This window comes from Elgaria multicarinata, chromosome 18 (genome assembly GCF_023053635.1).
Source record: "Elgaria multicarinata webbii isolate HBS135686 ecotype San Diego chromosome 18, rElgMul1.1.pri, whole genome shotgun sequence".
Classification (NCBI taxonomy): domain Eukaryota; kingdom Metazoa; phylum Chordata; class Lepidosauria; order Squamata; family Anguidae; genus Elgaria; species Elgaria multicarinata.
The window spans coordinates 20,543,462-20,568,088 of record NC_086188.1 but is presented as its reverse complement, the minus strand read 5'-3'; the positions used below and the strand labels follow the sequence as shown (position 1 = coordinate 20,568,088).

Below are 24,627 nucleotides of genomic sequence, written 5' to 3'. Positions count from 1 at the left end.
GCGGCCGGGTGCTGAGCTTCCTGTGGCGGCGCCCCGGCGGGCCGGCCCCGGTGCTGGTGCAGAGCGCCTGGGACGCGCGGGGGCGCTTGCTGGCGTGCGCGCTGCGGGACCGGCCGGCCCACCTCCGCTGGTACCTGGGCGCGTGCCGGGCGCGGCGGGCGCGCGGCGTCTCCGGGCCGGAGCTGCGGCGCTCCCTGCGCGCTCTGGAGGCGCAGAAAGGCGCCTGCGGGGGAGCCGCGCCGGCGGCGGGGGCAGCGCCGAGGGTCAGGCGGGCGCCCCCCGCCCCGACGCGGGGGGCCAAGCGCGTCCGACGCGGCCTGACCATGCCCGGGACGGTTTGGTGCGGCGCCGGAGACTCGGCGGGCAACTTCTCCCACTTGGGTAAGGCGGGGTGGACGGAGGGCGTCGGGTCGGTCCCGCTGGACGCGGTTCGCGGGCTGGCCAGCAGCTCTCGGAAGGGGAGGGCTCCAATTGATCCTCACGGCAACCTTGTGAGGGAGGTTAGGCTGAGAATCCGTGACTGGCCCAAGTCACCCAGTGAACTTCATGGCCAAGTGGGGACTCGAACCCAGAACTTCTGGGTCCTGATCAAAACTGTAACCGGGACCACAGCTAGACCTAAGGTTTATCCCGGGATCATCCAGGGTTCACCCCTGTCTGAGCACTGGATCCCCTGTGTGTCACCTAGATGAACAGGTTTGACCCCTGGACAATCCTGGGATCAACCTTAGGTCTAGCTATGGCCTGGCTTTCAGTGTTATGAGAGGGGGGGAGGGGTTCACACAATCTGACAACCCACAGTCAGGGTGGAGTGTGGGTTGTCAAATCCTGGGTTGCTGCACGGTGTAAATCTGGCTGTACTAACACACCTTGGCTTGCTAACCACATACAATCCATAGTTCACAACCAGTGAATAGACCTATACCTTCCCATAAAGAGAGTTAAGCCAAGCCTGTTTCAAATGCCAGCAAGCAGTCCTGGGATGTGGTGTGCAAATCCATGAGTCGGATCAAGTGCAAAGTGCTTTTCCTGTACAGCTGGGTCAAAACTATATACTGAGGACTATTGGGGTGAAGGAGTAGCCCAGTTTTGTTCCCCCAGGTGGGTTTGGAAGGAACACGCTGTACTCTGGAGACGCTGTGCCCATGCCAGATATCTCCAGGGTGGACAGCAATCCTGCATCTTAAAAAAAAGTGTGTTGATGTGAAAGTGCACACCCAAGCTGTTCCACACACAGCCTACAGGAAAAGTTTGTTGACATAGTGCATCATTGGCGCAAGGAACTCAAATGACACTAGTTTGGGTGCTGGACGTGACTTTAGTTGCCTTCAAAAAGGGGTTAGACACACACAGGGTGCAATCCTATGCATGTGCAGGCTGAAAAAAAGCATAGCTGGCTCAGGGATGCTGTGAATTGTAGGACTTCTTCTGTCTAAATATGAGTAGGGTTGCACCCTTAATAGATAGATTGGGCTCTAACTATTACTCCAGACAGGTATCTATGTTCCAGATGCCAGTAGGAAGGCAACAGTTTTGCTTATGAAACAGCCCCCTCCCTCCCCCCCACTCTCTCTCTCTCTCTCTTTAGTGTTGCAACGAAAGCATGGATTGCTTCGGGGTGGGTGGGGGGTCCTGGAACACGCAGCTCTCTTGTTGCCCCGTGCAGGTCAGCTACCAGTGTTCTGTTCTGGTGCCTTCCTAAGCCGTAGCTGTGAACTAACTACATCCTTCCCCAGGACAGTGGAACCCATTTAGAGAACAGCCCTTTGTCCATACAGTACCACGGGGGTCTTGTTAAACAAACTGACGTGAATTACGATGCGGTTTTGCAAGTAGGAAGCACAAACAAAAGATGGCAGGAAAGAAGATTCATGTTGCAATTAACTGGAGAAAAGCTGTTCTGTGTGGGAGGCAGAGAAGGGACGTTTTGCAGAACTCCAGGAGTGGTGTAAAGGGCTTTGGCAGTCGCTTTGTCCATTGCATTGTCAATTGCAGTAATTGCCAATTAAGATGCAAAACTGCTTTAGCGTAGACCAGTATGATGGACACCTTGCTCACCTTGTGTCCACAATTAAGGCTTGTTTGCTGTCCAGATTTAACGCTTCCGTTTCCTAATCTGCTCTATGTTCATGAGCACATGAAGCCACTTAGAAGTGTGACCACTGCTCCAGCCAGCCCAGTTTTCGTGCTGCAAACCCTCCTGTCCATGCTTGCTGCCTGAGATCCTTTAAATTGGGGGATTTAAGTGAGAACACTGCCCATGTCAAGCATTTCTTGCCCGCTGAGCTGCAGGTTCTCCCTGAGGTTTCCAACTCAGATGCCTTGGAGTTGGCTGCGATTCGAATCCACAATGCCACAGACTTAGGCCAAGACTAAAGAAAAAAAAAGGGTTGCATAGAATTCCTGGGCAACATTATTTATTTATTTATTACATTTATATCCCGCCTTTTTTCCTCCAAGAAACCCAAGGCGGTGCACATAATCCTCCTCCTCCATATTATCCTTACAACAACAACAACCCTGTGAGGTAGGTTGGACTGAGAGTCTGTGACTGACCCAAAGTCACCCAGTGTGTTTCCGTGGCTGAGTGGGGACTAGAACCCAGATCTCCGGACTCCCAGCCCGACATCTTAGCCACTATAGGCAGCTGCCTGCCGTATCCATAGATGCTGTACAAGTATGACAGGAGAGAGATGGAAGGTTACAGCGTCTGGAGCAATGTCCTGAGGGTTCCTGCACAAGCTCCAGGTGATGGCTTTGATCCTCGGTCCAATCCTGGCTCCTTCTTTTGCAGGGGTTTTTCAGGGCCCAGATGTGTGCTGCCGAGAGCATGACCAATGTAGCATTTTCATCACAGCCCTGGCATACAAGTATGGGATACGCAATCTCCGCCTTCACACCATCTCTCACTGCGATTGCGATGCCCGGTGAGTATACCGTGGTGGGATCACCTCGTGCTTTGTAGATCTGTCTACAAAGCTTTGGGTCCCCAGTAGTTGGGGATGATGGGAGTTGTAGTCCTAAGTTTGGGAACCATTGATCTAGGAGTATGGTTCCCACTTTCAGGTGTGAGAAGCCGGATTGTTACCCTAGATGAGGTCTCCCTGGGAGTTGGAGGTTGGCCATTGCGTGGGGGTAGAGGCACGGCCGAAGGGCCCAGTTCCACTGGAGGCTGGTGGCTCCGACATCAGTGGGACTGGGGATCCCCTCTAGGTTTCAATAGAACTCTAAAGGAGATGCATAAAATCCAGCACCTTGGACAGCTCCTTTAGATTTCTGTCTGAAACCCAGAGCGGATTCCCAGCCCCACTGACATCGGAGCCACCAGCCTCCACTGCCCAGCTGCGGCTTCCAGCATCTCCAGTGAAACTGGCTGTTCCTGCCACCTCATGACAAGACTCTTGCGCCAGGTTTGTTCCCTTCCCAGAGAGCTTCGGCTATTGGGTGGTATAAAAATGTAATAAATAAATAAATCCCGAATACCTATTTTATTTGCTACAGTGGAACAGGTTTGGGCCAAGCTAGACAAGAAATGCATGATCAGATTTCACATGTCCTGGATTTGTTGTTATTAAAAAAGAAGAAGAAAATAGGGCAAGGTGTGGGGAGGGATTGGGGCCACAGGAAGAGGGGTTAAAGTCTCAATGAAAATCATTCCCACAAGCCTTTCTTGGAAGCTTGTAGTGCCCCTAACCACCGAAAGAGCAAACAGAAATGGCTGTGAAAGAAGCTTCAGGCTGGCTCAAGTCAGCTGCAGCGCGGTTATTTCACCCAGGGAAGATGCATGGAAAACAAGGCATGCTTCCAAACTTCAAAGAGAACCAAAGTTGCATGTGTAAAGAGCTTGCAGTATAGCTTTGTCAACTACCTGTTGCAATGGCTAGATTAGACAATGGCCTCATCTACACCAAGCAGGATACTTCACTATGAAAGCGGTATATAAAAGGCAGGAGCCGCACTAATGCTTCATAGTGGTATTGAAGCGCACTGACAACTGTTGGGGCCCATTGACACTTTTTTTCTCTGATTGTGCTCTATGATCCTGGAATAGTTTTTATTTATTTATTTATTACATTTCTATACCACCCAATAGCCGGAGCTCTCTGGGCGGTTCACAAAAATTAAAACCATTCAAAGTATAAAACAACAGTATAAAACCATAATATAAAATACAATATAAAAGCTCAACCAGATAAAAACAGCAGCAATGCAAAATTACAAATTTAAAACCATGTTATTTAAAATTTATAGATTGTTAAAATGTTGGGAGAATAAAAAGGTCTTCACCTGGCGTCTAAAAGCATATAATGTAGGTGCCAAGCGACCCTCCTTAGGGAGCTCATTCCACAGCCGGGGTGCCACAGCAGAGAAGGCCCTCCTCCTGGTAGCCACCTGCCTCCCTTTGGCAGGGGCTCACGGAGAAGGACCCCTGAGGATGACCTTAGGTACATATGGGAGGAGGCAATCCTTCAGATAGCCTGGCCCAAAACCGTTTAGGGCTTTAAATGTCAATACCAGCACTTTGAATTGGGCCCGGACCTGGACTGGCAGCCAATGAAGCTGGAAAAGGACTGGTGTAATGTGGTCTCGTCGGCCAGTCCCTGTTAGTAAGCGTGCTGCCCTGTTTTGTATCAGCTGAAGTTTCCGGACCGTTTTCAAAGGCAGCCCCACGTATAACGCATTGCAGTAATCCAAACGAGAGGTTATCAGAGCATGGATAACTGTAGCTAGGCTATCTCTGTCCAGATAAGGGCGTAGCTGGTATATCAACCTAAGCTGATAAAAGGTGCTCTTTGCCACTGAGTTCACCTGTGCCTCAAGTGACAGTTCTGGATCCAAGAGCACCCCCAAACTACGGACTCAATCCTTTAGGGGGAGTGCAACCCCGTCCAGGACAGGGCAAACATCACCTCGCCGGACAGAAGAACCACCCGCTAACAGCATCTCAGTCTTGTCTGGATTGAGTCTCAGTTTATTAGCCCTCATCCAGTCCATTACCGTGCCCAGGCACTGGTTCAGAACAGTCACTGCCTCACCTGGGTTTGATGAAAAGGAAAGGTAGAGCTGGGTATCATCTGCATATTGATGACTCCTCAGTCCACATCTCCGGATAACCTCCCCCAGCGGCTTCATGTATATGTTAAACAGCATAGGGGATAAGATAGAGCCCTGATTTTCAGCTCGAATGTTAAGGGCAGCTGCCTTTATTACACTTGGGTGTTTCAGATGAGCACTGAGAGTTGGTTCCCTGGGTTGGGGAAGGCTGCGGACTATCAAGTACATCATCACTGTCTTCCTGCAATTAAATACTGAAATATTGGGATTGGGAAACATTGGTGCCTGAAATATTGGGCTTATGGGAATCCCCGGCTCAAGTTCCCATTTGACAGGGAAGCTCAGCGAGGCTCGGCTTTGAGCTCTCCTCTCTCTGTCTGCCCTGCCGTTCAGATTTGCTGTGAGGCTAAAACACCCTGGCTCCTTGGAGGTGGAGGGAATTTATTTTATTTATTTATTTATTTATTTATTGCATTTCTATACCGCCCAATAGCCGAAGCTCTCTGGGCGGTTTGCAAAATGAAAACAATTCAAAACAAAGCAGCAGTATAAAACCATAATATAAAATACAATATAAAAGCACAACCAAGGTAAAAACAGCAGCAGTGCAAAAATACAGATTTAAAATACAAATTTCAAACAGCAAGTTCAAATTAATTTATAGACTGTTAAAATACTGGGAGAATAAAAAGGTCTTCACCTGCAACTGCGACACGCAAATAAAGCTTCGCAACAGTCCTGCGAGGGAGGCTAACCCGTAATGCAGTGCCCTGCGAGAACGCTTTTCGGCTACGCAGGAGCCTGTCCCCCCGGTCTCCTGGGGCTCCAGGTTCTCTGCAGCTGCCTGCCCTCCCCACCCCACCCCAACTAATCTGCTTCCTTTGGCTCCCTTGGCAGGTTCAGGGAGTGCCTGAGGAATCTCAACAACACCATGGCCAACTTTGTCGGTACGACCTACTTCAACGTATTTCAAATCCCCTGCTTTGAGCTGAAGGAAGGCGAGGACTGCGTGGAGTGGAACTGGTGGGGCATGTGAGTAATCGGCCTTCGTGGCCTTTTCTGGCTTTCCCCTAGATGGCGACACGCAAGGCCAGCTCAGCCCAGGGGTGCTGTGGGAAGAACACAACTCCCACCCCCAAGTCAATATATCCTGTCCTTCTGTTAGATAGCACAGACACATAGAGAGAGGCTCGCTCACAGCAAGAACGGAGGGAGGGAGGGACATGTGCAGCAAGCACAGAGAGAAACACAGCAAATCTGTTTCCGACAGACTGACAGACAGACAGACAGACACGCCTGACAGACTTGGGAGCAAAGGGTTAAAAGGCAAGTGGAGCACCTGGTCTCATTCTCCCTCCTTTGCTAGGTGTAACAAGTACGCCCCAATGCCTGTGGCTCACTTGGTGGAAGCGAGCCCGTATGAATCCATCTCGCCACCCACCCCAGCACCCCAGCCTGGAACTCGGAGCAGCCAGGACAGGAAGCACAACCAGAAGAAACAGAAGCAGATGGGACAAGCCCACCTGAGCAGAGCTGGGCGGATGCACCACCTCGGTGAGTGAACCGCTGTCACATGTGTCAACGGCTGTGTGTGTGTTTGTTTTAGTTGGTGCTCAAGCACAGAAGTAATTGTGCATGCTGTGGTGAGAGCGGAGAGAGGCAACCCCTTTTCAGTCTCTCGGTGTTCAGACTTGGGTCTCCTGGTGACAGTCACTGAAATTCCAACACAAGCAGACCAAATATCCAAATAAGTCTCCTTTTGCAGGTGGCCTCTATACGCCCGCTGTTCAAGATTTGAAAGCATTGTAAGATCTTCAATCCATTGCATTATAGGAAGTGAGCATTTATCTTTCCAATGTTGTAATATCAGTCTTTAAGCTGTCAGAAGGGTGCAGAGAATCCATTTACACTGACCATACGTTAACTTCTAGGAGACAGGTAGCTAAATTAAAAGTGCATGTACATCAATAAATATTAAGGATTGTTCCAATATAAAGTTTATCCATATAATAACCTCCTCCCATAAAGGAATGAGGCATTGTGGCATCCAGTAAACACGAAACAAAAGTTTTGGTTGAAAAAGACACAACCTGAGATCCATAAATGCATCAGATAAAGACACTAAGGTGGTGATCCATTTGTTAGGCAAAATGGGCAGTTCCTCATTCTGTTTCTGCTTAAGACCTTGTGCATCATATTTATTCACCAATAATAAGTATTTGTAGACATAGAACATTTGCCTGACCAGTCTCAGTAAGTTCTTCCAATAAGAAGGAAACACTGAAGTTGTAAAAGCAGCAGAGCCAAACCTACATACTAACAAATTCTACATTTACAGTATTGCCATTCAAATCATATTTAGTATGCAGAACAGAAAATAGGGGGGGGGGGGGGGGAACGTCATTATCAGCACTCACCAGTTGATCCAAAACAAAAAAATGCCTTTTCTGTCCATAACTACCACAACAATTTTTTTTTAACAATGTTTAGGTCTGGACACGGCACCAATGAATCAATTTAGTATGAGAAAGTAACATGACATTCTGGGCCACACATCTCTAACAACCATAATTCAGGAAGGAACGCTATCCATTCTAGTGCCCCTAGAACTGAATGCCATACATTCAGAGAGATGATCTAGACAACTTTCTGGCAGAAAGTCCAATGTAAATGGGAAAGATCAACATTTACTACAAGTCTACAAATAAGCCTGGTGATATAAAGCAAGGCCAAATTTACCTTTTTTTAATGGGAAGTTGTATCCTTTTCAGTTGTGGCACAGAGTTGTGGCACAGAGGACCCCACCCAAAATATTTATGAAATGAAGTTTTGGGGTGTTTTTTTAATTGCCAGGTATAAATAAGGGAATTCTATGTATAACATAAACAAACTGAGATATCATATTAATTTTGTGTGTATTTATTATTATTATTATTATTATTATTATTATTATTTATTTATATAGCACCATCAATGTACATGGTGCTGTACAGAATAAAACAGTAAATAGCAAGACCCTGCCGCATAGGCTTACATTCTAATAATGTTTATCTTATTCTACGAACTCCGTTTTAATTATACCCATCTGTCTAAATCCTGAGAGATCTGTCAGTTTATTAAGATTAAGTTTGATCATTGGAGATAGGACTCTGGGAATAAATATTCCCAAATAGGTAATAGCAGCTGGCCACCATTGAAACTCTCAGTCAGCTAACACACTGGAGATACAATATCTCATAATCAGCATCAATTTGGATTTTGACCAATTAACAGAATAGCCAGACACATTCCCCAAGGCATTAATCAACTGCATCAAAGGCGGCACAGACGATTGGATTTACAAGACAATCAATAAAATATCACCAGCGTAAAGAGTCATTTTAAATTCTAAACAGTTGTGCAGAAAGCCACATCGTATAGTACTATTCTGTCTAATGACACAAGCCAGAGCTTCCAAACATAAATGTCAAAGGGGAAAGCTGGCATCCCTGTGTGGTACTTTCCTACATGAAAAGAAGGCTGAAAGACCATTAATCGCAACTCTCTTCTTTGAATTTAATACAAAGTTCTGACCCACTTGAAGAATTCTACTGGAAAACCAGATGTAATCAGAGCAGTGAAAATAAAGCAACCTCTTTATTTTACAGGGGGTGTTTCTGTGGGGGTGGGGAGAAGACTGGAGAGGCCAGGCTACACTGTACCCCCAGGCTTATCCAGCCTCCTTCCCTCCCCTTCTGCAGCGCCCCAGCTAGACGGGTGAAAAAGCCCATCTAGCTAAAATGCAGAGTGGGAGGGCAATGATCACCTCCACCCTGCCTCCCGCTCTGCACTGGATACTCATAAGACTCCGGTTTCAAAAGCTTACAAGCATCGAGGGCGCAATCCAGAGAAAACCAGGCCAAATTCAACTTAAGTAGCTGAAGAAGATTTGGCAGTTGCAGGAGACTGAAAGTTCATTAATCGATCTTTTTATGCCACGCAGAAAACAGCAGGATACTGGAGGGGACAGTGGAGACCCAACTCTTTGGCTAAGCCAAGGACCTTGCTTTAGTGAATTGTCTTCTCTGGTATTATTGTGAAATTCCACCTGGGCTCACGAGGGCAGCGGATGCCCCTTGCATCCAGCCCTCATGAGCCCAGATGGACCAGCCCAGTGCTAGGACGGACCCGCGCCATCCTGTTCATGAGCTCTCAAAAGCGATTGGGGGCGGGTCCTCCCTGACTTCAAGGCCCCCATCGGTGGGGAGAGGGGGCGGGTGAGAGAGAAACACACAAATTCCCCAAGGCTGGGAAAACTGTGTATTTCCCTCCACTGCATCAATGGCTGGGGAAATCACATGTTTCTCCCTCCCCCCCCTGCCCCCACCCTGTGCACCTCTTTACTGCCACCACCTCTTTACGCAATGTAGCCTTATATGAAGGGGGCCTTTAAGGCCCCCGCTTGGCGTTGGTGGGGGTGGCAAAGCATGCTTTCAGTGCTAATGGAACGCCCGGGGGAATTGCGTACTTTCCGAAAGCCCTGGAAAACGTGCTTTGTGTGTGAGGGGTACAGCGAGATCATGGGGCGGGGGCTGAACCGTGCTTGGCATCCCCTCATCTTCTCCAACCTGTGACCTCCTTCGTGTGGTCCGGATAAAGCATAATCTTATCCTTGTCAAAACCCCAATGAAGTTCTCCTCCCTGTCTGTCCGTACGAAGTAGATATCCTTTTTTTGAAGCCCATAAAAGCTCAACAATAACAGGCCAGGAACACACTGGGTCCGTTCACTATCGAGCTGAAAATCTGGTAGCAACACCAATAACTTGCCCAGCAAAGTATCCATAAACCCGGCCAAATAAACCGGTATGGACTGTTCCCAGAGCCCGAGGACACTCAAATTAGCTCTCTGAGAAAAGGTTTCCCAAGAAAACACGCAAGGAAATAAACAAGATCACAGATAAATAAATAAATAAATAATAAAAAAATAAAAAATAACAAAAGATTCCAGATAAAAGACACAAGACTCTATGAGAAGCTGCCATGTTGTCTCATGAGCTGTAACCTCCAGCATAGTAACGTTTGATTCCATCTGTTGAAGACAGACATTGATAGAATCGACAGATCCCTGGAGAGATTTAATAGAATCGTGGATCATCTGCAGTGGCTTAAGCTGCGTGGATGGCTATGGGGACAGATGTTTCAGCAAGGCATCAATATCTTCCCCTTCGGGATCCGCTTTGGAAACTTTAGCTGGAGGAGTCGGCAGAATTCCCGAGCCTTTCTTTGCTTTTGGTGTAGCCCTGATCAAACTCGCCCCCACCCCAAAAGCACAGCAAAAATAAACAAAATCAAAGCAAGACTAAAATGAAATGCCAGGATAACATGGCACTTTAGAATAGTGATCAGGATTTTAGAAGCTGAAAATCAGGAGAGGTACGAGTTGGGTCTGATCACCTTGCCATCTTAATCGGACGCCCATGCTTTCCTGATGTTGTGGACCTCAATTCCCATTGGCCTCAGCCAACATAGCCAATGATCAGGATTTCTGGGAGTTGTAGTCCAAAACTTCCGGAGGGCACCAGGTTGGGGCATTCAGGACAACAGAATGCGACACTAGGGTTTAGATCCCTTTAAAAATGGACTGGACAGGTTTATGGAGGAGGAAGATAGGTCTGTCGATGGCAAGAAACCCCTAGACCAGTATTCCCCATCACTGGGCTGGGCTGGATGGACTCTAGAGTCTTGGTCTGACCCAGAGGGCAAGCGGTTTTACCCAGTGCAGGCCTTTGACTTTCTCTGGGGTCCTGGATACTCCTCCTCCCCCTGCTCTTAACTGCTGTCCCTGAATTCCTGGAGGAGAAGGCTATCAATGGCTGCTAGTCTTGATGGCCCTGAGCTACCTCCTGGATCAGAGGCAATATGACCCATGTACACCAGTGCTGGGGAACATGGGAGGGTGCTGCTGCACTCGTGTCCTGCTTGTGGGTTTTCTGTGGGCAGCTGATCGGCCACTGTGTGAATAGAATACTGGACTAGATGAACCCTTGGCCTGATCCAGCATGGACGTTCTGATGTTCTTGTCTCACCAGCTGCTTCCCGGAGCTGCAGGTGCTACCAACGCCTGGATCAGTGCCCGTACAAGATTGGGCCTCATGAGGTCAAGTACCAGCTGCACAACACGGACTCTCGGACCCTCTTTCACTGCAACTGCACCCGTCGGTGAGTGCTTGTCCAACTCCCCCAGCCCAAATGTCCCTACCGGAGGAGCTGGACAGTAGGAAGGAGGGGTGGGTTGAGGAGAAGAAGGGAGGGGGGCGTCTAGAAGGGAGGGACCCTCGCTCACAGAACCATATAAATGGTGAGGGGGCTTGTGAGCAGGTCCACTCTAAACCTCAACGCTGGAAATCCCAAGAGATGGTTGACCCACGGTCTGCTTCAAGACCACCAGCAGGGGGAGAGCTCACCTCGCTCCCTAGGGGATGTATCTGGTAGAGCAGGGGGAAGGCAACCTGGTGTCCCCTAGCTGTTTTGGGCTACAAGTTCCATAATCCCCGGCCAATGGCTCTGCACTGGCCATTGGCCAGCGGAATACAATATTGGGCTAGATGGACTCATGGTTTCACTCTGTAGAAGGCTGAGCATAGCAACGTGCTTTATACTGAGTCAGACCATAGGTCTGTCTTCCGCTGCAGTGTCTCCATCAGCCTTCCCTAACTTGCAGCCCTTCAGCTGTGTAGGACTTCAACTCCCATAGCCCTCCCAGGGTGGAGGATTATGGGAGTTGTAGTCCAATGCAGCTGGAGGGCAACAAGTTGGGGAAGGCTGTTATACCCGGCCTGTCAATACTTCCCTAGAATGTCAGGCAGGGTTCTTTGGCAGCCCTACCTGGAGGTGGTGAGGATTGAACCCGGTACCTTCTGGATGCAAAGCTCGCCCTCCGCCCGAGCCACAGCTTTTCTGTTGGCATCGTACTTTCTGCCAGCAGGGGTGCTGGAGGGCGAGATTTGATGTGGGAAGGATGTGCCAGTTTTGGTAGAAAGGCAGGATCCACATTTAATGAAGGAAATAATAAGATGCTAGTTTGATTGTGAGCCACTTTCTCCCTACAGACTGGCCCGGTTCCTGCGAAGGACTAGAGGTCCCAATGAGGTTGAAGGGGAAGTCTTGTCCGACTACGTCTCCGCCTCCTGTTTTGTCCTGCAAGCCCCTCCAGGTTGCATGGAGGGAGAGGAAGAGCAGTCCAAGTGAGTACGAAGGCTGTGCGTGGTGGAGGTAGGGTACAGGGTGAGCCTGAGCTTCCAACAGGGAAGCGGGGGGCTGCAGGTGGGACCATCTCAAGCAGAGGTGGGCGACTTGTGTCCTCCACTTGTTTGGCCCTACAACTCCCATCAACCCGTGCCGCAGCATCATGGGTTATGCTGGCTGGGGCTGATGGGTGTTGTGGGCTGAAACATTTGGAGAGCCAAAGATGGCCACCTCTCATCTCAAGGCATGTTGCTCTCTCAGGGGTGAGGGAGAACGATGGAGATTAGTCTTGGGCTCTCCCTGGCAGGATTATTTATTTATTTATTTATTTATTACATTTATATACTGCCCCATAGCCAAAGCTCTCTGGGCGGTTTGTTGTTGTTGTTTATTCGTTCAGTCGTTTCCGACTCTTCGTGACTTCATGGACCAGCCCACGCCAGAGCTTTCTGTCAGCCGTCGCCACCCCCAGCTTCCCCAAGGTCAAGTCTGTCACCTCCAGAATATCATCCCTCCATCATGCCCTTGGTCGGCCTCTCTTCCTTTCGCCTTCCGCTTTCCCTAGCATCAGCCTCTTCTCCAGGGTGTCCTGTCTTCTCATTATGTGGCCAAAGTACTTCAGTTTTGCCTTTAATACCATTCCCTCAAGTGAGCAGTCTGGCTTTATTTCCTGGAGTATGGACTGGTTGGATCTTCTTGCAGTCCACGGCACTCTCAGGATTTTCCTCCAACACCACAGTTCAAAAGCATCTCTCTTCCTTCGCTCAGCTTTCCTTATGGTCCAGCTCTCGCAGCCATAGGTTACTACGGGGAATACCCTGCGGTTTACAAAAGTTAAAAACAGTGAACTAAAAAAAGTATACAAAATTTAAAACCATCAAAAATATAAAAACAACTATAAAACAACAGTATTCATTTTTTAAAAAAAACTTAGCATATGTTGTTAAATGCTGTTAAATTCCTGGGAGAAGAGAAAATTTTTGACCTGGTGCTGAAAAGATAACAATGTTGGCACCAGGCAAGCCTCATTGGGAAGATCATTGCATAATTGGGGGGCCACCACTGAAAAGGCCCTCTCCCTTGTTGGCATCCTCCGAGCTCCCCTTGGAGTAGGCACTCGGACAAGGACCTTAGATGTTGAGCCTTCCTGCCCAACAGAATGAGCAAAGCTGTCAAGATCCTCTCTGTTGCAAGGGCAGGATGGGACAGACATCTCTGAGCTCTATGGTCTGACACCCATCCACTCACCCACAAGACTTCCATTTAAAAGGTTTATCTGCTCAGTGTCCTGCTGCAAATGTAGTCTTCCCTTCCTGCCTCTAGATGGCAGCAACGGAAAGCAGCGAAGGAACTAAGCACATTTATAACTAGGGCTGTGCTCCGCTTCTCCTTGGATCGGAGAAGCAGAAGCGGATCGGGGTGCTTCGCCTCCCCTTAAGGCAGAGGCGAAGAGGATCAGGGGAGCAGCGGAGCGTCGCAGAGCAGATCGAGATGAAGGCGGATCCTTCGCCTCGATCCGGAGCTCCACAAAAAAGGTAAGGGGGGGTTACTTGGCCCTGCCACCGCCGCCCATGCGGTGACGGCGGCAGAGCCAGGTAGTCTTACCTGCGTCTGTCTGCATTCCGGCGGCTGCTTCAACTGAGGCTGAGGACTCAAACAGGAAGACCAGGCCGCAGCTGGTCTTCAGGTGAAGCTGCTGCCGGAATGCAATGGACGCAGGTAAAGGAGGAGGGGGGGTCTTACCTGGCGGCAGCGCCGCCACCGCAGTCCATGCGGCGATGGAGGAGGAGCCAGGTAAGGGAACAGGGACTTACCTGGTCCATCGCAGCCCGTTGCCAGCTTCACTGGAGCCCGCGGCTCAACCTGGGGCCTACAGTTCCTGGTTGAGCCGCGGGCTCTAGTGAAGCTGGCGACAGGCCGGGATGGATGCAGGTAAGGGGGAGCTTACCTGGCGCTGCCCCCTGCCGCTGAGGAGCTCCGATTTGGAGCCGGAGCTCCGCAGCAGAGCGGAGCGAACCCTAGGCGGATCACAGTGGGGCAGAATGGGCCCGATCTGCAATTTGCGGATCCAGTGCGGAGCAGGGGTTCCGTGCACAGCCCTATTTATAACCATGTACAACAGTTTTGTTTGCATTTGCAGAACAGTTGAGCAGGCTCCGTTCTCAACAATACAAGAGCAGGCAGGAGAACATCTTCTCCAAAAACGTTCGCAAATTCTCGAACGTGTGCTCATGTTCAAAAACTGTGCAAATTTCAGAGAGAAAAGCAGTTTGAAAGTGTCCGACTTAAAAAATAATGCACCTTAGTCTATGGGAGAACGACTATGTTGAAAAATACTCAGAATTTTGTGCAGTTCTCCTGTTCTCATGAATTGAACAGTGATTGCCAGCTGCGTCCCTTCCTAGAGTCGGAAGACCTAAAGACAGTCGTGCACGCGCTGGTCACTTCGAGGCTCGACTTCTGCAATGTGCTCTACATGGGGCTACCTCTGTGCCTAGTCCAGAAACTTCAACTAGATCAAAATATGGCAGCCAGGCTGGTCACCGGTACACCTAAGGGGGACCACATTACACCAGTCTTAAAATCACTTCACTGACTGCCGATTAGTTTCCAGGCGAAGTATCAAGTGTTGGTCATCACCTTTAAAGCCCTACATGGCCCTACCTGCAGGATCGCCTTCTTCCGTACAATCTGCACCACACACTCAGGTCCTCTGGGAAGAATCTACTTCAGTCTGCCAAAATTAGGCTGACAGGTATTATCCAGAGGACCTTCTCTTCTGCCGCTCCCAGGCTGTGGAATGGCCTGCCGGAGGAGATTCGTCAACTTAACAGTCTTTTAGCATTTAAGAAAGCTGTAAAGACTGATCTGTTCCGGCAGGCCTGCCCAGTGGAATTTTAGGATGCCTCTAGTATGCTTTTGTATACTATGTTTTTAAGCAGTATTTCATACTTACTGTTGTTCCCCGCCTCGATCTGAATGGAGAGGCGAGTAAGAAATAATTTTTTTTTATTATTATTATTATTATTATTATTATTATTATTATTATTATTAACTTGCTGTGTGTGTTGTTGCTTTTCCTTCCCTCAGTTGCATTGACGTTGGCCGAGCCGTCCTGGGCCGGGCCCGGCACCTCACCAACAGGCTGATGCGCAAGGCTGTGGGCTTCTCCTCCAAGGTGAAGCGACAAGACCAGGTGCCCCTGGGGAGGCCCGTCCAGCTGTTTGACACCTGCCTGCAGCTGAAGAAGGCCACGCTCCGCGCTGAGCCCCACTGAGCCCATTGCAGCCTCTTTCCGTTTAGACGCAGGGGTGACGAAACCCCGGAATACATCACAGCCCAGCCCAGCCCAGCCTGGCACACATCGAACAAAGAGGGCTTCGCTAGGGGATCCTGACCGGCAAGATGGACCCTGGCGTGATTTTGGTGCTTTATTTATTTATTTATTTATTTTTATTCAGATGTATGTGCTGGTTTCAGGAAATTGACTTTTTCAGGAAATTGACTTAATTCCTCAGACCTATGATACCGCAGGGCTTCTGACTCGCCAGGTTTCAAGTTCAATTTATTGGCCCTCATCCAGCCCATCACAGCATCCAAGCGCTGGTGCACGCGCTGCACGACCACGCCTGAGTCAGATGTTCTGGAAAAAATATGGCTGGGTGTCATCTGTGTACGGCTGACCCCTCGCTCCAAACGCCCGGATGCCCGCTCCCAGCGGCTGCTTATAGGTGTGCAAGGGGGCTGAGCTGCGCTCCCCTGACACCCCTCTCCAAGACCGACCCCTTCTGTAGGAACGGAACGACGGAAGTACAGAACTGTGGCTTTACTTGTCTGCTGGATGCTTGGGGCCATGGCCTTGCTGGGCGGCACATCGGCCCTCTCCACATGCTCCTGAAGCTGAGCCTTAGCAAAAGTCAAGCATGCCACTTACTGCGTGGGCACAGGCCAAGGTTGCTGTCCGTAGGCCTCCCACTTGAGGGACACTGGCCTTCCTTCATGGGGTGAGGGGTGGCGTAAGATTCAAGGGGTTCCACAACTTCCACCAATGCCCAGCACTTTGGGAAGTTGCCAGATGCCCAGCAAAGTTTGGAGAGGCCCAGACTGATGTGTGTGTGGGGGGGGGGGTTGAAGAGGGAGCTTGGTGTCCTACTGCTGGCCCTCAATGGGGGTGAACCCATGAACCTGATTGGTGGGAGATTCAGGACAGATAAGAGGATGGACTTCTTCTTACAGTGCATGGTTCAAATGTGGAATTGGCTTCCACATGATGTAGCGTTGGCTACTAGTTTGGATGGCTTTAAAAGGTGATGGACTCGATGGCCTTATTGGCACTTTCCAACTTTACTATTCTATGATTCTAGATGGACCTTTGGTCTGATCTAGCAGGGCTAGTCTTATGTTCTTAAGTAGCACGAACCCTGAAGAACCACTAAAGACTTTTCTCCAAGGTTGAAAGCTCTAGCTGCATGTTGCTTACCGACTCTCCAGCATACTCTGTACTCCCCTGGCCTGGAGAGGCAGGGCCAGGCACTCTGGATCTCACTGAAAATGTATTAGGAGGGTCTGGATGGGGGCTGTAGGTGCAGCAGCAATTAAAAAAGAGTATTTTCCTGCTACGCTACGGCATGGTGCATCAGTGCTCTTATTTGGAAGCCTGGACAGATCTCGACTCCGGCTCTTCCCTTTCCATCTTGACCGGCTGCCCCGTGCCATGCATTCCCTCCCCAGCAAGGAGAGACAACCCAGTCACTTGTGTAGGTTCGTAGATGTTTTATTGGAAAGAGGGGGGCAAGAGAGGTAGGACAGATTGCATCAACTCTGAACTCGTCCCAGCGAAGGTCATGGATCTGTCTTGGGGGAAGGCCAGCTCCCCCTCCCCCTCTTCCCCCTCCCCCAATCCCCAGGGCAGGGTTCTTCATTCCTGGCTCCAAGGCACCTTGTCCCACCTTTCCCTAGGAAACTCAACCGCCCCCTGCCCCCCAGTCCCTCTTTAGCTCTTGTTTTGAGCCCCACCCTGACCTCAAGAGAGACCCACCTTTGTCCCGGTAGCAGCTGTGGTCCACCGCTCCCCCACCAGCAAAAGAAGAGAAAAAGCCAGCCATTGCCAGGTATTGGAGCCTTTGCCCTGCCGGCAACACGGCTGGGCCCTAATGGAAGTGCCTGCTGGATCGCCCTCTTCTCTCACCTGCCAGGCTGCGCTCTTCACATCCCGTTTTCGCTTGCTGCTCAGCAGCCTTCTGCCCTGTGTCCCAAGCCCTGGGGCTAACTTTGAGCTCCTCCAATTCCTCCTAACTCAGGGGGGGGAGGGGCGAGGCTGCCTCTCCCTGCAGCTGCTGGTCTTGGAGGTCTGGCCCAGCAATGTGCTCACCTTGGCTCCTGGGAGAGAAGCCATCTTCCAGCGCTGCGATGCTGCAGGCCAAGAGCAGAGAGGAAGCGGCAGGATCGCCGGATGGCTCCTGGCCCCAAACCATGTTCCAAGGAGGCCATTTAGTGGCCTTGCAGGGGAGGGGGCTGGATGGCTGGTAACAGGGTGGAAAGGCCAAAAGGCCGGGGCCTTTGGCTCACAATACACACACCCCGAGGCAGGGTGGGGTTGATTGTCAAGCGGACGGGGTCCGTAGGGAGGCAGGGCCCCATGGGTGGCAGCCCCTTCCCCGGGGTCTTACGTCACACCAGGACACACACACGGCGGAGCACTGGCAGGCGCGGTGGGGTGGGGTGGGGAGTTGACACTGCAAGCTACAGGGGACAGCTCGAGCGTGGTCTCACGACGGCTGGTTCCGCTCCCTCAGTGTCCCGCGTCGCGGCTGTGGCTGTTGGGACCTTGGGGGTCCGGGGGTGCCCCCTCCTGGGGGGAGGTACCGAAGAGGGCGCTAAGCCCAGCTGTAGGGCTCGTGGGACTCATCCTGCGTGGAGGCAGGCCCTGGTCCGAGCTCTCCCGTCGGCTCATGACTTGATCGATGGTCTCCAAGCGCACGGCCGGCAGCAGGCCCAGACTGCGGGGATCGGCCCGCGCCACCTGGAGCCGGGGCCCACTGCTGCTGCCGCCGCCGCCGCCACTCTCTGTGCTGGCTGCCGGCTCCCGCGACTTGGAGCGCTGCCGGGGGCTGTCCTTGGGGAACTGGATGCTGGGGATCTCGCCCTTGTGGACGGTGGTGCTGCTGCCGCGGCGGCCCTGGGGCGAGGGGCTGCGGCTGGCGCCCTGGTCCCGGCTGGACGAGCGCAGGATCAGCTCCTGGAACATGGCCAGGCTGGGGCTGCGGCTGCGGTGGCGCGTCATCTTGCCCGGGCTTGGGCTGCGGGACTTGGGGCCCAGCAGCACCAGCGTGCTGTCGTCCTCCTCTTCGGAGGTGCTGCTGGAGCTGTCCACGGGGCTGGTGAGGCGGTCCAAGGAGGGCAGCGAAATCTGGATCGGGGTGGGGGGGTGGAGGCGAGAAAAGGTAGGGTCAGGTTGAAAACAGCTTTAGGTTGGATGCCAGCATCAGTAGCTCAGAAAAGAAGAGAGCCACGCTCATACGTAGTGGAGACTCCCCAGGGTCGAGCTTATAGAAGGAACAGGGGGCCCCTCAGGAGGGATTGCTTCTCCCCTGTGGGTGCAACCAAGGTGGATCTAGGGGTTGCAGAGGAGCCGGCGTCCCCTGGGGCAGCGGTCTTGCCAGAAGGACCTCAAGGTGAGCTGGAGCTTTCGTCAGATGGAACCGCAGATGGAATCGAATGGACACGGAGTGGGCGAGAAGTGAGACGACCAGCAAATTTTAAGGACTATGTTATGGGATAGTGGTGAAGAGCGAAGATTGACATGTTAAGATTTAATTGAACAAAAGATACTGTTTTTATGGAGAAAGGGGGATGTGATATGTGGATGTATGTACCTTTCAGAGGCCTGTAGCAGCTAGTCTCCAGGTCCTCATCGAAGGCCTGGGCGGAGCCTCTGTTTCTTCCAGTTGGTGGTGTGGGCCTTGCTGAGGGAGTTTGGAGTGTCACTGTTCTAGGAGGTTTCAGTAATAAAGGGATCCAGCAAGGAAAAGACTCTGAAGTTATTGCCTGGTAGTCTAGGGGCAAATGGCAGGCTGAGCAGGTGAGCTCACCCGTATGGTCCCTATGCCTGAGGGACACTACATGGTGTCCTTTGTCTCTGCAGAGGCCACCAGTGAGGGAGGAAGCAGCAGCCAGGCACCTCTCCATCGGGCCTGGGCCCAGCTCCAGCTGAGAGCCCCCTCCCTCCTGCTACCCACTGTCTCTGCAGAGGCCACCAGTGAGGGAGGAAGCAGCAGCCAGGCACCTCTCCACCGTGCCTGGGTCCAGCTCCAGCTGAGAGCCCCCTCCCTCCTGCTACCCACTGTCTCTGCAGAGGCCACCAGTGAGGGAGGAAGCAGCAGCCAGGCACCTCTCCACCGTGCCTGGGTCCAGCTCCAGCTGAGAGCCCCCTCCCTCCTGCTGCCAACTGTAACTGCTGAACTTTGCAACTAAGATTGTAGTGCCTGAATTTGCTTTCCTTTCCCCTCTCCTCCTCCTCCCTCCCAATCCCCTTTCCTTTTGTGTCATGTCTTTTAGATTGTGAGCCTGTGGGCAGGGACTGTCAAGAAATACTTTTGTAAGCCGCCGTGAGAGCCTTTTTTGGCTGAATGGCGGCATAAAAATCCTTAAATAAATAAATAAATAAATAAAATAAAAGGGTCGAGGTTGACTTGGAAGGGGTCCGGGAGGGGCCTGGTCCGTTTCACTCTGGTCTCAGCTGCTCTTCTCTACAGTTACGAGCAGTGGCATTGTGGTACCTGTTGAAGCACAGGTGCTCCTCTGAGCCCCCTCCCCAAGGAGCGTTTTGCGCCAAATCAACCAACCAGGTCTAGTCTAGCTGTTCTTGGCTCCACCAGGAGCAAAGTGCAAAGCTAGTGGGTCTGAACTGCCCATTCAAGACCAAACCACCTACCTAACCCCTGTGAAACTAAATAAAATAAATAAGATGAATTCAGCAATATGTTGGAGAGGTTGTCAAGAGAAAGGATTGTATTTACATATGTGGTGGGAATGCGAATATGTACAAAAATTATGGAAAATGGCGTTTAAAGAGATAAAAGAAATTTTAGGAATGGAGATTGAAGAGACACCTATTGTGGCATTGTTATCAGTTTATGGAGAACTGAACTGTAATCAAGAGACAAAAGAATTGTTAACGAATTTGTTGACAGCAGCAAGACTAATGATATCTAGGAACTGGAAGATTCAAGGGGATTATCAAATAGAAGATTGGTATAAAGAAATAGGGGACATTGCTATTAATGATAAATTAACATGTAACATGAAAGTTAGAAGAGGAATGATAAAAACGAATGATTTTGAAGGAATATGGAAACAGTTTTTAGAATTTGTACTATTAAAGGGGAGAGGGAAAACACCTCCAGAGGAAGTAATGAGATTTTGGAAATATGAATAAGATCCCGGGGTTGGAGGGAGCACACTTACGTTAATTATGTTATGTTAAATGGAATTAAGTTAGAACATATGTTATTAAATTGTTTATTTTATATTATTGTGTATTATGGGGCATTGTTTCATATTGTATTGTTTGGATGTTTAAAAAAAATAAAATTATTTAAAAATATTAAAAGCAAGACCAACCCCCCCCCACCCAAATACTTTTGCATTACAAGGAACCAGGTGTTTTTGCTGGGGAAATTCATTTCCCGCCAGCTGCTGTGGGGTTTGCAGCTGAGCTCAGCGGCAACAGGGAAATCCGAGGGGTGGGGGTGGCAGATGACGTCAGCGACCCTGCTCACAAGACAGTGCCGGTGCTGCAGTTGTGCCCACCCTGGCTTCACGGCACTGCTGGCTGCAAGGCCTCATTTGCTGTACCACGGCCTTTCCCCAACCTGATGTCCTCCAGGTGTGTTGGAGGAAATTATTATTATTATTATTATTATTATTATTATTATTATTATTTATTTATATAGCACCATCAATGTACATGGTGCTGTACAGAGTAAAACAGTAAATAGCAAGACCCTGCCGCATAGGCTTACAATCTAATAAAATCATAGTAAAACAATAAGGAGGGGAAGAGAATGCAAACAGGCACTGGGTAGGGTAAGCAGGCACAGGTTCAACACCTCGGGAGGGCATCAGGTTGAGAACGGCTGCTGTAGGGACAAGGGCAGGGACTCCTCAGAGGTAAAGGAAGGACTTCTTCACACAGAAGAAGTGCTGGGCGGAGCCAAGGCAAAGGGGTGGGATCAAAACTAAAAACATCAGAATAATTTAGCTTTAAGCTCTCCCTGCTAGTAACTAGGCCTTAGGAGAGGGATGTGTACCTTTCAGAATGGGGTGGGTGGGATGGGGGTGTCCCCTCTGGGGAGCCTCGAAGGGCCAAAACGAGGCTCCGGAAGGGTCGGATTGAGTCTGTGAGCCACAGGTTTCCAGCCCTGCGCTAGATGTCTTGGGGCCAGTGGAGGCTGGTGGCTCCGATGTCAGTGAGGTGGTGAATCCGCTCCGGGTTTCAGGCAGAACTGTAAAGGCGCTCTCCCTCTCCTGAAATACTAGAGCCCAATGGGGTCATCCCATGAAGCTGACTGGTGGGAGATCCAGGACAAATAAGAGGAAGGACTTCTTCACATAGCGCACATTTAAATTATGGAACTCACTACCACAAGATGTGGTGATGGCCACCAATTTGGGTGGCTTTAAAAGGCGGGTGGGGTGGAGAAATCCCTGGAGGAGGAGAAGGCTATCCATGGCTTCTAGTCCTGATGGCTAAGTGCTACCTCCAGTATCAGAAGCAGGAAGACTGTGTGCACCAGTTGCTGGGGAACATGGGTGGGAGGGCTTGTATCAGGCTTGTGGGTCCCTGGTCGACAGCTGGTGGGCCACTGTGTGAACAGAGTGCTGGACTAGATGGACTCTTGCTCTGATCCAGCATCAGGGCTCTTCTGATGTTCTTCTCCAAAGTGCTTTGCATCCTGAATAGCTCCTTTGGAGCCCTGACTAGGTCTGAATGAAACTTGGAGTGGATTCACTGCCCCACTGACACCGGAGCCACCAGCCTCCATTGCTTGGGACTACAACTCCCAGCATTCCTGACTACTGGGCAAGCTGGCAGGCAGTGCTGGCTCTAGGCTTTGGAGGGCCTTTGAGCATGACACCCTCAGTGTGTGGGGGGGCACTCCCTCAGCGAACTCCCCCCTTCTTCCCAGCCTTGCCTGCTGACGCTCTTCCTTGCTACCACCTTCTCACCTGCCAGGCAAAAACCCAGTGCACAAGCAGGCAGGTGCATCTACAGCTCCACCTTCATGCCTCCACTGTTGCCTGGCGCAAGGGGTTGGGCATGATGGGAATTGCAGTCCAATGCATTTAGAAGGCACCAGGCATGGGGTGTGGAGAGAATTAAGTTCTCTCCACACCCCTGTTGCTGCTGATGGTGCCGGAGCCAGCAAAGGGGACGGAAGCCAGGCCGGGCAGAGGGCCGTGGAGAACACTCGCCCGGATCCAAGAGCCGCTCCTGCTACCGTGACTGCTGAGGCAGGTGCAGTTTGGCATGTGGTTCATTTGGGACAGGACGTATGAACCGAACGAGCGTGCAGGAGCAATAAAGCACACGTTGCTTTGCGGTACCGGCCTGCATTTATGTGGCAGCACCCGAGTTTTCGTCGTGCTAAAGACAGGGCCCACCGCGGTGCTTACCTGGAAGGGTTCTGTCACCCCCACCATACAGCTGTAGTTGTTGCTGTAGTAACCCAGGATGTATTCGCCTTTCCCTTTGGGCAGAGACTCCTCCGGAAACATTAACTAAAATGTTGAAAGAGGAGCAAGACGGGAGACCAAGTTAAAGGGGGTTCAAGAACAGCATCAACTCAACCTTTTAACACCACAAGGACCTGTTCAGACGACAAGCTAAGCCACAGTGGTTGAGCATTATGGCTTAGCGTGTCGTATGAACCACAACTTACTGTGTGGTGTGAACCATCCCTAAACATGGTGGCTACATAACCACGGTTTAAACATGCTCACTAACCACTTGCTGCAAACGGGTTAGCGGCATGCCTTAACCTGTCATCTGAACAGGCCCTCTGTCTGTTAGCCACTATGCTATACCTAGGGTGACCATATGAAAAGGAGGACCGGGCTCCTGTATCTTTAACAGTTGTATTGAAAAGGGAATTTCAGCAGGTGTCATTTGTACATATGGGGAACCAGGTGAAATTTCCTCTCCATCACAACTGTTAAAGTTGCAGGTGCCCTGCCCTCTTTTAAATCTGGTCACTCTAGTCTAGCTCCTGCACCTTTAACTGTTGGGATGAAGAGGAAATTTCACCAGGTTCTCCATATATACAAATGACACCTACTGAAATTCCCTTTTCTATGCAACTGTTAAAGATACAGGAGCCCGGTCCTCCTTTTCATATGGTCACCCTACTATACCAGCGCTCTAGTTCCTGGTGAAGTGGGGGGGCAGGGAGGACCAATGGAAAACCAGAACTGGGTAATGCATGTTGTCTGAACAGGCCCAAGATGTCAAACGGTTACTGGGCCTTTAATTCAGTAAGACCCTTCCTGGACTAGTGCCCTGCATGTTTGTGGAACTACAGCCCCCATCCTGCCTGCTAGAGATGATGGGGGTTGTAGTCCACGTGTTGTGCCTTTTTGCTGGAGTTTAATTTGCTGCTATTTTACTCGTTATATCCTATTTGTTCTTTCAAAGATTTTTTCGTCTCAAAATAAATGAAATTAATTGAAATGAACATTGTTTTTAGGTGTTTGGTTATGCATTTTGAATCGCTGTAATCCACTTGAGGATTTTTTACCCAGAAAAATGGGCTAATCAATCAATCAATCAATAATACACTTATTTAAAATGCTTATGCTGAGAACCATGTTTCGGGAAGGCTGTTACATATTGTTGGGGAACATAACTTCCATCATGGCACATGGCAACACCCTCCTGCCCACCCAGGCACCCGGCTGTAGTATGTCCATTTGAACTTAGGGTGTTGCACTTAGACTGAGGAGGAGACCTGGGTTTAAATCCCTCATCCATCACACAGTTCACTGCATGATCTCGAGCTACTCATCATCTCAGCCTCGCCTACCTCACAGGGCTGTTGTGAGACTACAATGAGATAATTCCACTTGTATGACATTGCTTTCTTCTTGAAATGGGTTTCTTCTGTGGTTCTGATTTTTAAGCTTTTCATTTTTTTATGGAACTTACGCATTTTATGAACACTGTGAACCACAATGTTCAAATAAAAAGAAATAAAATGTGTGAATTAATTGTAAGCTGTTTGTCTAGCCAGCTACTCTTGCAAATTATTATTATTATTATTATTATTATTAATAATAATAATAATAAT

At 50.2% G+C, this 24,627-nt stretch overlaps 3 protein-coding genes across 4 annotated transcripts in view; 2 read left to right on the top strand and 1 right to left on the bottom strand.

Annotated features, from left to right (window-relative positions):
* Nucleotides 1–16,914, top strand: part of DERL3 (derlin 3) — a 257,501-nt gene extending 240,587 nt beyond the window's left edge. Inside the window, exon 8 of the mRNA XM_063144283.1 lies at nucleotides 16,698–16,914. Within this exon, the coding sequence (XP_063000353.1) occupies nucleotides 16,698–16,736 (39 nt within the window). The 3' untranslated portion in view covers nucleotides 16,737–16,914. The remainder of the gene's footprint in view (nucleotides 1–16,697) is intronic.
* Nucleotides 306–16,595, top strand: PLA2G3 (phospholipase A2 group III). 2 transcript variants are annotated; one of them, XM_063144281.1, is made up of 7 exons: nucleotides 306–381; nucleotides 2,795–2,927; nucleotides 5,953–6,087; nucleotides 6,422–6,609; nucleotides 11,125–11,254; nucleotides 12,145–12,279; nucleotides 15,371–16,595. In XM_063144281.1, exons 1-7 carry the CDS (start codon nucleotides 324–326, stop codon nucleotides 15,555–15,557), a joined length of 966 nt encoding a protein of 321 aa, XP_063000351.1. In that variant the 5' UTR covers nucleotides 306–323; the 3' UTR covers nucleotides 15,558–16,595. The 2 variants fall into 2 exon arrangements, with proteins under 2 accessions (XP_063000351.1, XP_063000350.1); XM_063144280.1 differs by having other exon boundaries at nucleotides 308–381; nucleotides 12,145–12,283; nucleotides 15,371–15,432.
* A 1,092-nt stretch (nucleotides 16,915–18,006) lies between the features above and the next one.
* The window catches only part of INPP5J (inositol polyphosphate-5-phosphatase J), a 54,850-nt gene continuing 48,229 nt past the window's right edge, over nucleotides 18,007–24,627 (bottom strand). The window contains exons 10-11 of the mRNA XM_063143733.1: nucleotides 22,958–23,062; nucleotides 18,007–18,689 (exon numbers count right to left, since the gene is read on the bottom strand). Coding sequence (XP_062999803.1) covers nucleotides 18,072–18,689; nucleotides 22,958–23,062 — 723 coding nt within the window. The 3' untranslated portion in view covers nucleotides 18,007–18,071. The remainder of the gene's footprint in view (nucleotides 18,690–22,957; nucleotides 23,063–24,627) is intronic.

Coding starts and splice junctions, on each gene's coding strand:
- PLA2G3 (XM_063144281.1), top strand. CDS start 324: ATGCCCGGGACGGTTTGGTGCGGCGCCGGAGACTCGGCGGGCAACTTC. Junction 2,928..5,952: donor CACTGCGATTGCGATGCCCG/GTGAGTATACCG, acceptor CTCCCTTGGCAG/GTTCAGGGAGTGCCTGAGGA. Junction 11,255..12,144: donor CACTGCAACTGCACCCGTCG/GTGAGTGCTTGT, acceptor TTCTCCCTACAG/ACTGGCCCGGTTCCTGCGAA.